Source organism: Haemorhous mexicanus, chromosome 1 (assembly GCF_027477595.1).
Source record: "Haemorhous mexicanus isolate bHaeMex1 chromosome 1, bHaeMex1.pri, whole genome shotgun sequence".
In the NCBI taxonomy this organism is placed as follows: domain Eukaryota; kingdom Metazoa; phylum Chordata; class Aves; order Passeriformes; family Fringillidae; genus Haemorhous; species Haemorhous mexicanus.
Window position 1 is genome coordinate 98,776,780 of NC_082341.1, and position 14,119 is coordinate 98,790,898.

The window sequence follows — 14,119 nt, forward strand, 5'->3', positions numbered from 1 at the left end:
GCAAGAGCAGCTCCAGGCAGGTCTTCAATTTGCATTTCAGTTGCACTTCTTGCACATTTTTTCTGGTATCTTGGGGAAAGTCTTAGCTACTAAAGCCTTTCAAAGCCATCTGAGTGCTTGAGCAAAATAAAGAAAATAAATAAGTACATTCCTTTTCCAAGATTATTTATTTTTTAAGTTTGCCCAAAGGAAAAGAAAATCAAAACAGTTCCAGTGTTTCTACACAGATTTGGACACTAAGATTCTGTTCAGAGTGCAAGCCATTAGTGTTCTGATCATATTAATAGAGAAGAGACATCATGCAGAAGATGCTAGCATTTTCACAACAGTTTTGAATCTAAAGCCCTTTTCAAAGCCAGTGTGGTTGTGATTAGCACCCAACTTCAAGTTTTGTTTTCTCTCTCCTATTTTTTGAGGAATGGTTGTTGTTTATGCTGCTAAGTCTCCTCTGACTGTCAGTGTTGTTTAGCTCCTTCTAGGTCTCCAGATGTTGTCAGGGTGTGTGTGTTAATCATCCTGTCAAGCCGTGCAAGTACTGAACACTTGCAAGGGATTTTCTTTCTGCTCCTTGGCACTCTGGACCAGATTTTTAATGCAGATATTTGCATGGGAGCATGCAGATTGCAGCCTAATTGTCTAAAGGTTATTTGCAAACCCAAAGGGAACTTGCTGTGCAGACCCCAGAGTACTGTGGTCATGTGGTTTTCCGCTCTGTCTCGCAGGAGGTGGCTCTCTGTGGAGTTTGAACTGTTAGGCATAAGCTGGCACTGGGAAACTCTGTACCATCTATAGGGATGTGAGGTTTGACCCTGGAAGCTGCAAAATGTCTTCTGGCAAGTGCTGTGCCAGGTATCAGCAAGCCTGAGCAAAGCTCAGCCCTGCAGAGGTGTGCAGAGAGCCCTATGCATGTAGGGGTGAGTACAGAGCCAAATTTGGGCTCTCATTGACCAAAGACTCAAGTACTTCCAGCTGTGGCTGGAGCATGTTTATCCCTGTGTGAGTTAGCCAAAGTGCATCCTCACTGTAGTATCATCTGAGTTTGTGAGGAGCAGCAGCTCCAGAGCCTCTCTGCTCCTCCATGCTCTCCCCTTTCCATGAGTTTCTACCCAACACAGGTGCTCATGGTCCTGGTCTGCCTGAAAGCAGTTTCTGTGTCCCAGGGGTTTATCCTTGCTGTGGTTAAACTCTCTGAGCCCTGAGCTGAGTGGGCATCTGGGCTAGGCAGGGACACAAATGGTGAAGTACCATTGCCTGCTGACCACAGGGGAGGAGAAAACCAGCTTTGACTGCACCCCGTGTGGTATCTCTGAGGCTGTTCAGTCAGGGGGACAGCCCTCACTTCCAAAACAGGAAGGTGTACTCTGGTTGGGTTGTGGAATAGAGAAAATGTCTCATTAGCAGTAGTGCTGGCAATGCTGGGACTGGAAGAAGTGTTTCTGGCAGAGTTCTTGCAGAAATATTCTTGACAAAGCTGCTCCTTGGGCAATACAGTCTCCTCCAAAGAGAAACAGTAGTTTGCCATGGCACCTACTGCCGCCCCAAAGAGTATTTGCCCAGTTTAACACTCCAAATTAAATATAACTGAGCAGTGCACAATGTTTTCCCACGTATTTGCTTTCTGCAGTGAATGTTTGCCATGCAAGCACCACGTAGCTCTTGTGCTTATCATTAATAAACATGTTCAGTTGTGAAGGCTCACAGTGTAGATCTCTGACTTTCACGAATGGCTGTTCTATTGGGCACTCGCAGTCATTCCTGACCTGTGGGGATGAGAAGGCGGTTTAGACTTGCTCTCACCCCCCTCAGCCCTGTAGGTCAGAGTTTCACAGAACATCAGCTCCACTGCCTGCAGGCAGCTCCAGCCCCTGCCATACCACCCTGCTTCATTATCAAGCTCATCCCTCAGCCCAGCTACTGGAGTGAAATGAACTGGGGCCATGGGGCAGGCTGGGTCCAACTTGTAAAACAGATGGAAAAGAACTGCTAAAATCCTGCTTTTTCATTTTCTGTCAGGTTATTTTTAAGCTGGCCTAGTTTCTCAGTCCGTTTCACAGCACAGTGGTGTCATCAGCTGAACTGACATCCTAGGAAGAATGGAGGCAGTGAGAGGATGGGTCCTGCAGGATAGGGGAGCCATGTCTGGCAGCACCCACTGACCAGTTCCCCCTTCTCCAGCATCCCCGTTTTCCTCCTGCTCCCTGCCCTACTGCCTGGCCTGTGTTGGCCATGGTGCTCCTCACAGATTGGTGGGGCCATTCCTCTTGCCAGAGCAGAACAAAACCAAGCCAGCAGAAAAATCAATTTAATTGTCTGCCAAGGGCAAACAAGAAAAACAGTGGATTAAGGAGAAAAGGAAGTTAAAGGGGTCCCCCTTTTCCCTTGTGGCAGCAGATAGAGCCGCTGTGAACCATAGCACTTCTCTGCTATTTATTTGTGGATGGATTGAAATCATCCTAGTTTAGTGCAGATGCCAAGCTGGGCATTGGAAATGAGCACACAGACGGCAAGGGCTTCCTCCCTGCTGAGGCCCCCCCAGACACATGAAATGCAGAGCATACAGTGCCTGGAGCTTGTTTACTCCTCTCTCTTCACAGTGGAGGGCATCCCTCTCATCACCACATGTCATGGCTGCACACACATCCACTGTGTCTTCCTTCTCAGCAGCCCCTGGGCTGAGCAGCCATGGGAGCAAGGATCAAAGGGGAGCTGCAGGGCGTTCATGATGTATCAATCCTCTTGAAAATTATTACTGTGTATAATCACACTTTGCAATGACGGTGAGCACCTCCTAAGAGCTCTGCAGACTCCCATAATAATTCCCAGGACAGATAGGGATGCTGGGGCTGGGGGTGAAGCATGCCAGGCCTGGGAGAAATTGGGAATGGCATTGGGATTATCACATTGAAATATCTGGTTTCTAGTCCCACATCTGGACCCTCTTTGTGTCTCTGGTACATTTTCAGTAGACCCTGGGCTGGAAGTCAGAAGTTAAAATAGGATTCTTTCAGTCTTGAGTGGAGATGATTTGGAAATGCAAACAGATTTGTGCCCTGGCTTGCAGCCCTGGGGTTCAGGTACCCCTTAATGTCACGGATGGACACCAGGCTGTCTGGCCTCACTGCCTGCCTTTTACTGTAACTCCATCCTCACTGACATGCTTTCTGTTGTTTTTCAGGAATATCTCCAAGGCTCCCTGACATCATGTCAATAGGATCACATTCATTCTCCCCAGGAGGTCCTAATGGGATTATTAGAAGTCAGTCCTTTGCTGGCTTCAGCGGGCTCCAGGAAAGACGGTCCAGGCAAGTGCCCTTGCTCTCTTAAGGGGAATTTCAAAATCAGGCTGTAAGGGAGTTCTGGGCTTTAGGGGATGAAGGGGGAAAGGAGGTGAGAGAGGACTTCTTTCTTTCTCTCTGCCAAATAAAATGTCCTAGGCTAAAAAGTCTCTATATATTTTTTGTACAACTAAGGTGTTACCCTCTGCCTGTTTGCCTCTTCCCCATTAATGCAGGGCTTCCTCACATGCCTCAGAGCTGTGAGAGAATTTCAGGGAACAGTTTTAACTTATGCAGTGATCTTTTCAACATGTGAAATGTGCGGGAGCACTGCACATGATACACTTGCCATCACCTCCTGTTCAAGACCACTGCTGCCTAAAAGACAGTTTTCTCATTGCTGCGCCACTAGGAATCCAAAACAAAGCTGTTTCCCTGAGCTTGGCTGTGGAGCCTTTCCGTGCACTGTGCCTTAGCTACACAGGACTTAGGGCTTTTAGTGAGGCATGCCCAAGCCATGCAGTCCTGGATGCTCCCAGAGGCTACTTTACAATTCATTTTAACTTGTGTAGTCTCCCAGTGCCAGACCACCGGTTAGCAATTGAGGAGTAACAGCAGGCGAAGGGGCTCCCACTGTCAGCCCAAGTCAGTGATGGTTGTTAGATGCTAACCTACCCACCAGCATAGTCCCCAGAAAGACACCTGTATGCAGCACAACTGTCCTCCATTTGTCATACACTCCATACTCAAGACAAGTGGTGTGATGCTGTTCTCCAGAAACTCTCTTAATCAAATACCAATCTTCTTAGGACCCGCAGGCTTTACACCTGAGATTGTCTGGGCTCCCCTTTCTTTTGAGCACCTGGATGTAGCTCAGCTCTCTCATGGACTCTCTAATGTGAGTTAGGACAGGCACAGTGTAAGACAGAGAAATGTCTGATTAGCCTCAGACTCGGCCTTGCATTTCCAGACAAGCACTTATGTCTTGGGAAGCACATATCCCAGGCTGCTCAGATTCTTAACCTATGCACACCTTTAACTGGCAGGCACAGAAGCAGATTCATTTTTTTGCTAGCAGAGATAATATCAGAAGATTTCTTCAAGATTCACTCCTTTGAGATTTCTATGATTTATAGGGATTTCTTCTTCTTTGATGTTCATTTTGCAGGTGTAACTCCTTTATTGAAAATTCCTCAGCGCTCAAGAAGCCCCAAGCAAAGGTGAAGAAAATGCATAATTTGGGCCATAAGAACAGCACCACGCCCAAAGAACCCCAGCCTAAAAGGGTGGAAGAGGTCTACCGAGCCCTGAAGAGAGGCCTGGAGTAAGAGTTTTTATCCTGCTTGTTGACTGAAGCTTTCTGTGACATTTTAGAGCCTAGAGAAACAAAAACAGGGATCCTTCCTCATAAGAGATGAACATACACCTCTTGAAGTCTGGGTTGTGACATTTAGTATCTAAAATACTTATATGGGAAACAGGAATACATGAGGCAGAATCCCATTTCCATTCTCATTTTGAGAAAAGCTCCCAAAGTCTGGGATTTCAACATCAGATTTTTTTTTCCCCTCTGAGTTTCCTAGAGTCCTATCAAAGGCTTGTATTGCCTTTCAGATAACATCCCAGATGATAACAGGGCTTTAATCAGCCAGATAAAGGCATAGCGACTGGAAGGCACCAGCCCATAAACTAAGCAGCAGATTAACTTACTTGAAACTGGTTGTTCCGTGTAAAGAGAACACCGAGCTCTTACACAGTTAAATAAGTCGGCTCCTATTTATTCCCAAAAAGGCAGCAGGGAGCTGCTTTTAGGACAGATCAACATAAATGAGTTTTTTGTCTGTAAACACATCCAGTGAGGAAAGCCATTTGCCAGACAGATTTTCTTTTAGGATGGTCATCAGCCAGCGTGGTATGTGCTGCAGAGCTCATGCATCGTTCTCTGGTTTGTGTTTGCAGTGAGTATCTGGAAGTTCACCAGACAGAGCTGGATAAGCTGACTACTCAGTTAAAAGACATGAAAAGAAACTCACGCCTGGTATGTGCCATGCTTTTTCATTGTGTGGCCTTCATGAGGTGCTGGAGCAGCCATGGGATGGGTGTGGGATACAGGGAATTTGCACTGAGGCTCTTCTTCCCTTCTAGACATTGTCTTGTTTGTGATTTCTGTTGAGTGTCAACAGAATGGTGTTTCTCATGGTGCTATTGTGTTGCAAAATTAATCAGTTTTGTGTTCTCTGTTGCAGGGAGTCCTGTACGATTTAGATAAGGTATGCTACTCCCTTCAACACTCATTTTGCAAGGAAGCATTAATATCCATACAGTGTACATGGAAACCTTTCTTAGAGGGATCTGCTGACCATGCCAACACATTTTCAAAGGAAGAAGTCCCACTCCCCTCCTCTTCCCAGGGGCTCTGGTATTGCCCACTAATGCAGCTTCATCAAACACAGTGTGCTCACTGATCTGGTGTCAAACATACCCCACCAACTCTTTTTCTGAGGTCTGCCAGGTCAGACTGGCTCTGGCATGGGCACAGACAGAGAGACAGACCCCTGCCAGGCAAGGAAGAAAGGAAGCAGAGGAGGGACTTCCTTTTTCTGTCGGCTGACAGCCATTAAATGAATTCCCTTGTGCAAATTCTCTTAGCCAGCTCCAGTCAGATGGGGCTGATAGCAGTGCACCAGGGGGCTGGGGGGGATCCAGGTCAAGCCCCAGTTCATTCCTGCTCCTGCAAGTTCTGAAGAAAGACAAATTGAAAATACATTTTCCCTGCAGGAAAATTTGGGTGAAAAAAAGTCAGACTTTTTCAGTAAATGTTTTTGAAAGATTTCTTTCAGTCAAAATGCCAAGCTTGAGTTTATTCTCAAAACCAGCTTGCTAAGGAAGACAATGGATCTTGAAATGCAAAACCTGATCAATATTAAAATGGGATTTCAAAGTACTGAAAACATTATTTTTTAACCTAAAAAACCTCTGCTTTCTTTGGGTTATTTTGGTTTGGTTTTTTTTTTTTTTAATAATGAGGAAAAAACCTAGACAAATCCCATCAAATAAAAACTCTTATTTAAAAATACACATTAGGTAAAGGAGTGAAGGAGCTCCATTGTCAGCAGCAGCTTAACAGTAATAGGGTGGGACAACTGATTCTGGATTCATGGCCGTGGAAATCCTGTGTGTTTTAAGTAGGAGTATCTTGGATCCTTGGGGCCTAGCAGAGCTAGCATGGCAGTGGCTTACTGATTTATTTAAAGGTGCCTCACCTCTGCCTTTTCCTTTCTTTCAGCAAATCAAAGCAGTTGAGAGATACATGAGAAGGCTGGAGTTCCACATTAGCAAGGTAATGAGCTCTCTCCTATCATCTTTCTTCTGCATCTGTTCCTATATTATTGAGGAAACAAACCCATGGCCTCCTGCTACCCCTTTGTTCTGGGGAGGCCACTCCCAGATTGGTTGTTTTTTCCATGATAGGCTGGTGGTCAGAGCCAAAGAAAGGGTTTCCACATCGACCCCAAGGTTCAGCCATGTCCCAAGACACTCCCACATACTTTTAGGTACAGAGAGAACATTGGGTTGGAGACCTGCTGGGGGAAATCTATCTCACAGCATGCTTATTGTCAGACTTTAGGTAGAAGGAGAGTTGCATCTGAAAGCAATTTAATTCAGCAGTTATCTCTAGCACACACAGCAGCTAATTTGAATTTATTCCTGGATTTCACTGCTAATGCTTTTGCTGCGTGCTTTGGGGCCCACATCCACTTGAATGCATCGGGGAGAATATCAGTGGAGCTCCTTGTGATTTGCACTAATACGTTTTAGAGCTGGATGAAATCCATGGCGTGTATTCTCTTACTTATAAACATATCTTCTAGTGATTAGTTGCTTTTTTGAGCCTGACAAAGGAAGGAATTATTTTTGACAGAAGAAATGTCTTTTGAGAGTCATTTAAAAAGCATTGGTGCAACTTCAAGTCCTCTAATTATGATAACCTATCCAAACCTTTTAATTTCAGTCCTCTCTTACTCTTGGAGCTGAAAATAAAAATATAAATCATGAGGTGATAGACTGAGATTTTGTTCCCCAAGCCACCTACTCCCTTGCTGGCAACATGAATGGCAAAAATTAGTACTTGAAGAACATTTCCATTCAAATCCTTCCCACTTCAGCCTGCTCAGAGCTAATGGTTTCTGGGTTTATAATAAGAGTGAAAAGAACCAAACGCGAGAGGTAACGCTGGTCAGTGTTACTCAGGCTTGCCAGCTACATGAGTTCACTCTCTGTAACCCATGGCAACAGAGACAAAAGGAACAAAGTGTGTGGCATTAAAGCCCACAGGCTTGGGCAGGTGGAGAAACATCTTTGTTTCTAATGATAGAAAAGGTTTTTTCAGCAGTATTTAATCAGGGACACAGAGATGTCCTCTGTCTTTTACCTGCCACTGCTCTGTAAAGGAAGCAAAGCAAGGAAAATGGGGTGCACCACAGCAGATCCCACATACTTGGGGAGCAGATGAGCATGTCCTAGCCACACTCACATGGGCAGGAGCAGGATATCAATCCCAGACCAAGGCTCCACTCCAATGTTAGAAGTAAATACCAAGTGACAGCTATTTATAGTAGCTGTTTTAGCTTGCTGTCTTGCAAGAGAAACAGGAGTGAATATGAGTGCAGAAAGCTTTTTTTGTAACTTCAAAATGGTAACATGCTTCCTGTGTCTTCATTAACTTATGCTGAACTCTTTCACTTTCCCTGTTTTGGGTAGGGTGCCCTCAGATCACAGGCTTCAGCCACCGGTTATCCAAGGTAGCCTTGTAAAAATTGACCCAAGGCTTTGAAGCCATCAGGAAGACAAGTCCCATTCCAAACAAATTAGCAACAGCACTTTTTGTTAGAGGTTAAGCAGGCTTGGAAAATGGGATTTGAAACATGCCTGGATTGTCACATCAGGCTCATCTCTAATGCAGCACACACAGTCACAGACTGATTAAGCCAAGGTGTTGGATGCTTTCATAGAGAGAAATTATGCCATGAAAATCCATTGCTGAGCAGGAGCACTGCGGGACACAGTGACCTCTTGATTTCAGAGACAACAATTGAAAGGGTTATTTTAGGTAAAACCCAAATATCATCCTGTTTTAGGAGGGATGTTAGAAGCAGAAAGAAGAGACGGCTTCTTCCATTCCTGTTCTTCTCCTCACCCTGATAGTCAGGTTAAAAAACCCACATCTTCTGTATCTGGCAGATTTAGTTTATAAAAATATAAACCACTATATATAGCTGGTGTATATATGTACACGCATTACTCAGTTGGAGTAAATGTTTGTGTTTAGTACAGAGATTAGAGGGAAAAGGGAAACCAAAGCACGAGGTGTGTAAATCCATTGCTCCTCTGAAGCTAAATCCTGATGAGACTTCAAGCTGTGTGTGACTATGCTTTGCAGATCTTCAGAGCACTTATTGTTAGTCAAATATTGCAACAGTCTTGATCCATGGCTGATATTAGGGAACCAAAGCCACTGCTGACCCTGCTAAATGTGCCATTTACCACTTCCAGTTGCATTTGGCAGTGTGGGCATTGCAGTTGCCTTTTAAAGCTCTTCCACAGCAAGATGTTTGAGAGCTGGCTGCATTCCTGCCTCACTGGTAGGATGGGGAGAACACAAGTAACAATGCTTAGAGGCATGCAGGTCAAGCAGGTGAATTGCTGGCATCTGCTGTTGCTCTATTGAGATTTTTACAGTAGAAGTTACTTTCATCTTGTGTTTCTTTTCCACAGACTGTAACACCATCACAGCTTCATTTCCTCAGCCCCTCCATTGGATATAATGGTTTGGCTGAGTTTTCTTATAATGCGAATTACTTCCTTGTGTTGGCTTTATTTTGCTGGTGTTTCTAGGGTTTTTTCAGTACACTCTCCTTGTTTCCACTAGGTGGATGAGCTTTATGAAGCCTATTGCATCCAAAGACGTCTCTGTGATGGTGCCAGCAAAATGAAGCAAGCTTTTGCAATGTCTCCTGCCAGCAAAGCAGCTCGAGAGAGTTTGACCGAAATCAACAGGAGCTACAAGGAGTACACAGAGGTACATCCTCATCAGTTCATTGTTTTCACTCTCACACTGTTTGAAAGCCACGGGGACTTTGTCATTAATTTCAGGGAGAGTTTCATCCAGATAGAAGAAATAAAAGAAAACTCAGCAAAGAAGAAATAGTATTTGGTTTTATTCAGGTGAATACATGGTGACTGACATAGATAGGTTACATGGGCCCAAAGAGTTCCTTGAAATAATAATTTAGACTCTATGAGAACAGGGTTATACCTAGGAACTGCAGCACAAAAGCAAAGGCATAAATCTGCCCCAAACCTACTTAAACTCCAACTACCTCCTACTCACCTGCAGATGTAGGGATGGCAGCTTGACTGGAAATGATGTGCCTACAGACATATGCTGCAGCCTGTGTGTTGTACTTGCTGTGATCAGAATCTATTTTATTAATCAGACAGGAGATGATGAACAAGTCTAATAGTGTTGCAGACTTCCCAGCCCACAAGCTGTGACAACCTTCCAAAACCTGAAGGAAGAACTGGAGAGGGTCTAATATCCAGTCTTTCACAGCCTTCTTTCTTAATGTAGTCCATGTTTCTTGAGAGATTGAATCATGCTGCGAGCCACTTTGACATAGCGCTGCTGCTGTTGGCACAAGTCCTGGCTGGAGAGGACCAGAACAGTGAACAGGTTATGCTCCAAAGGCCAAAGCTTCCCTTTGGCCATCATGAGGATTAGCATGCCGCAGCAGAGAAGCACAGGGTTGAAGTGTCAAAAAAAGCAGGCACAGCTGCCTTTTTTTTAGGGCCACCCCTAGGTAAACAAGAAGGATGGCTCTGAGATTGATTTTCTTGCAAAATATCTTGAATCTATCCTTACAAACAGACCTTAAAAAAAAAATCCCAAATAAGTTTTTTCTGCCCTCACTGTTCTCTTTTCCAACACAGAACATGTGTACCATAGAAGCAGAGCTGGAAAACCTATTGGGGGAGTTTTGCATCAAGATGAAAGGTAAGTGCCTTTTCACCTTTCCCTTCTTTCTCAGAAACAGTAGCAGTTGCTGCACACATTGGTGAGGGAATTGAGATGTGCTGTGTGACATGCATTTATGACAGGTGGGGTTTCTCACCCATTGCTGAGCCTTCAAACCCCCTATTCACACCCCTGCCCACTGGAAAGGATTGCAGAAACAGGAACACCAATGCTTACAGACTTTCTGAGGTTCTGCTTTTTGTTTTCTAGACTAATTACCTCCCACAAAGACTCCTCCCAAAAGCCAAAGCAATTAAATTTCTAAGACTGCTGTCATTTTTGCCTCTATTTTCAGTAACTCTTTGAGAAGGTGACTGGGAAATTATCTGAATTTCCATGAAGCTGAACTTATAATTTAAAATATCTTCTTAATTTGACATCAGCTATTTCTAACTCCTTTACTTTTGCTAATTTTGACCAGTACGATATTTGACCGAATATAAAAAAAGCAAAAGGCTGGGGATAGTTTTCCTAGATAACTCTGTCATGTGATTCACCTTTCCATTTTATTCCTTGTCTTTATGACAGAGGAGTTTATGGGCTTAAATACAATAGAATCAGTTTTACTTGAAGCCTCAATGGATCATCAGGTATTGCTAATGCTGTTATCCCTTTAAGACTGAATGTCTTAAAGAAGAGATTGGGAGGGGATATCTTTTTTGGATCTTCAGTCACTAGCATGAGAATAGTTCTATAAAACAAAGTCAGCATCTAAATATTCATGAATTCTTAATTCTTCACTTGATATCTTACCATTTAAATCATCCACAGAATTGCTGGTGGAGTTTTAAGAGCTCACAAATCTCATACAAGGTTTTGATTCTGCCTGCCTTGTCACAGTTGTTTCCTATGACTGCATTGCATAAGATTAAGATTAATCTTAGATTCAATTAAAATAGCTACTCTGTGCTCTCATATTATAGAAAACAATTGCAGCAGATGTTGGAGTTCTCCTAGCTCCATCCCTCAGGTTTTAGATAAACACACAGAGACAGGTATTTCTGTACAAGAACCCACAGCAGAACCACAGCATGGACATATTGAATGAAGCTATGTCACAGAGTATATAAAGGGATTTTCCAGCTCCCTTGGAGCATTTCTTTACTTGCTGTAAATGCAGTGCACAGTTCCTGGCAGCGGAACATGTTGCAGAAGGTGTCACAGTGTCACAAATGTCTTGTCTGAAGAGGTCTGGCCCCTTCTCTTTTGGATGCCAAATCCTCTGGCAAAATTCAAGGGCTCTGAGAAGGCAGGTCCTGCACTCACGTGTGGGAGCAGAGCACAGAGCACAAGCAGCAGCTGCTTCTGAACAGAGTTTGCATCACGTAAAGAAGCCCAAATTAGAAAACAGCAAACAGAAATGCCATACTAAGTATTCTCTAATTAGGGCATCTGAGATTTCTATCTAGATAGTTTTCCCTAGGAATAAGAATCCTATAGGACAGTATAGCCATAGCTATTGCTAAGGCTTGCAGCAGCTCTGGCAAAAAAGCCTGCAGATCACACAGAAAGTTTTCCCCTTAAGTTATACTGCAGCATATCCAGCTAACTTCAGAATCTAATTTAAAATCAAAGCATTCCTCTCCCCAAAGCTTATCTGTTCCTAGCCATTCCAGTGAAAGTTATTTTTATTTTGTGCCCTCTGTCACTTACACTGAAAGCAAGCCAACCTACACAATGCTGTCAGGAAGCAGAGGAGCTGCACAGAGCTTTTATGACTGATATTTATAGAAAAATAAAAGCCTAATCATTTTTCAGAATCAAGATAATAAATGTGCCAGCAGGCTTAGCTAACTGGTCAGGATTAATCAGTTGTTGAAATTTACCAGGGAAACCCAGTGTGGAAATTCTTGTGTGGAATCTGCTGTCCTGTTGTGAGGTACAGGAAAGTGCCCTTATAGCTGTTTGAAGAGCCAGGACAGCAAGAGGTGATGTTTCACTCAAGGGAGAACAATTTGCTGGCCTGACACACCAATGGCACTGTGACATGGAGCCCATCACCAGCAGCCAGGAGTCCAGGAGTCCAGCATCCTGTACATCAGCAGAGCTACACATGCTGCATTAGCTCCAGGTGGCCCTGCCTCCTTACCACAGCCCCATGATGATCCTGTCCCCTGTTATTTCCTATGAAAGTACTTATGCCCTATTGTCAAGCGAGCATTTAGCCTCCTCTTCATCATGCTGAAAAGACTTGACCCAGCCTGGTTGGGCCAGTCATAGCTCACAGACTTCAACATCCATATGGAGTTTTAAGCTAGAGTTCCCTCACTCACTCTCCCCATACACTGGGCAAAAAAGGACCTTATATTTTCCTCACATGCTTTTGGTGATGTGTCCCAGGAGAGATCAAATTCACTTATAAAAGCATGCCTGGGGAGAGAGAAGCAGTGGTAGAGTGCTAGTAATCTTAAATTATTTATTAACAGTAAATAAATTAGAAAGGGATTGGTAATATGAGCTCTGTGCAAGGGCCTCTCTGTCCTGCTGAACACTAGGATGAGCAAAGAAAACTGTTTTCTGGTCAAAGAAATGGAAGAGGCAGATAAGCAGATCAGGGGGACAGCCCATGACTGCATGCAGGGATTGTGTTGCTCCTACAGTACAGCTAGCAGGACTAATTCATCCCTGCAAATACAGCCAGCAGCACTACTAGGGCTCCTCATACTTGTCTTGATTTTAACTCACCCCTGTGTGTTCTGTTGGGGCATCCCTTTCTCTGCCATGGGCTTTGTATGTGGCTTCAAGACAGATACAAAGAGAGGAATCTGTGAGAAAGGAGAAGCTCCCTCTGTGGGAAAAACAACCAGTTGAATCCTGTGGAAAAGCAGGTCAGCAGGCCAGGAGAGGGATGGTAATTCCCCTTGGATTTCAGTGTGGAGCTCAGGAAACTTTCATTTCATATGCACTGTGCTGATATAAAAATAGCATTGTTATGTCCTACCTTAAAAAACCCCAAAATCAAACATAGATCACAAGTGCTTTGCTGTGCTACTTCTCCCACTCCGGGGAAAAATGGGATTAATCTGGTATTACAGATGTCAGTCATATTTTGTGATGCACTTACTATTGAACGACACTCAACTATTATGGGAATGATAATGTTATGGAAGCACTAAGCAGAAGGAGCCCCTGTTGCTTGCAGTGTCTCTCTGAAGATGTGCTAAAAAGGGATCTGTGTTGAAGTGTGGGGCTTGGTAAGACAGCGTTGAGCAGCACTACAGGGGGATCAGCAGCTCGCCCACACCTCGCCGTGGGAAGGGCTCTCAGCTGAGGATCTGAAGCCAGATGATGTCAGGAAGGTTTCTCCTTTTTCTATAGTTACTATAGAAAAGGAAACTTTAGGCTCTAATAGGGAAAAAAGCTGGAAGGTATAAATCTTTCCTGTGCAAGAAACCACAGCCCAATGAATTTTACACAAAGAAGAAAATAGAAAATTAAGATGGTGAGTTGTCTTGGTTCGGAGGGTGCACAGGCAGCAGTAAGAGGGGGGGATATAAACAGCAGCTGGGGGGCTACAGGAGAGTGTTGGTCTCTTCTGTCCAAGTGTGGCTCTGGGCACCCCACTGCACCCCACTTCTGGGCTCAGCCATGCTTGGCAGCCCAGGCCCTCCCACAGCCCCTCTGTGTCTTTCCTTCTCAGGTCTGGCTGGCTTCGCTCGGCTCTGCCCAGGAGATCAATACGAGGTATGTCTGCATCAGTTTGTTTATTAAATAGCAGAAGAATCAAAAGGAAAGGCATACCTCTGCTGCTTTTCACATCATGATGAAT

The 14,119-nt window shown here is 44.3% G+C and overlaps 1 protein-coding gene across 4 annotated transcripts in view; it reads left to right on the forward strand.

The window, feature by feature from the left end:
• RIPOR2 (RHO family interacting cell polarization regulator 2) overlaps positions 1-14,119 on the forward strand; it is a 108,284-nt gene that overhangs the window by 71,417 nt on the left and 22,748 nt on the right. For all 4 annotated transcript variants that reach the window (XM_059856937.1, XM_059856942.1, XM_059856948.1 and 1 more), the window contains 8 exons: positions 3,176-3,302; positions 4,444-4,599; positions 5,235-5,313; positions 5,522-5,545; positions 6,562-6,615; positions 9,205-9,354; positions 10,266-10,329; positions 13,991-14,034. In XM_059856937.1, coding sequence (XP_059712920.1) covers positions 3,176-3,302; positions 4,444-4,599; positions 5,235-5,313; positions 5,522-5,545; positions 6,562-6,615; positions 9,205-9,354; positions 10,266-10,329; positions 13,991-14,034 — 698 coding nt within the window. Of the gene's footprint in view, positions 1-3,175; positions 3,303-4,443; positions 4,600-5,234; positions 5,314-5,521; positions 5,546-6,561; positions 6,616-9,204; positions 9,355-10,265; positions 10,330-13,990; positions 14,035-14,119 lie in introns of those variants that run through there.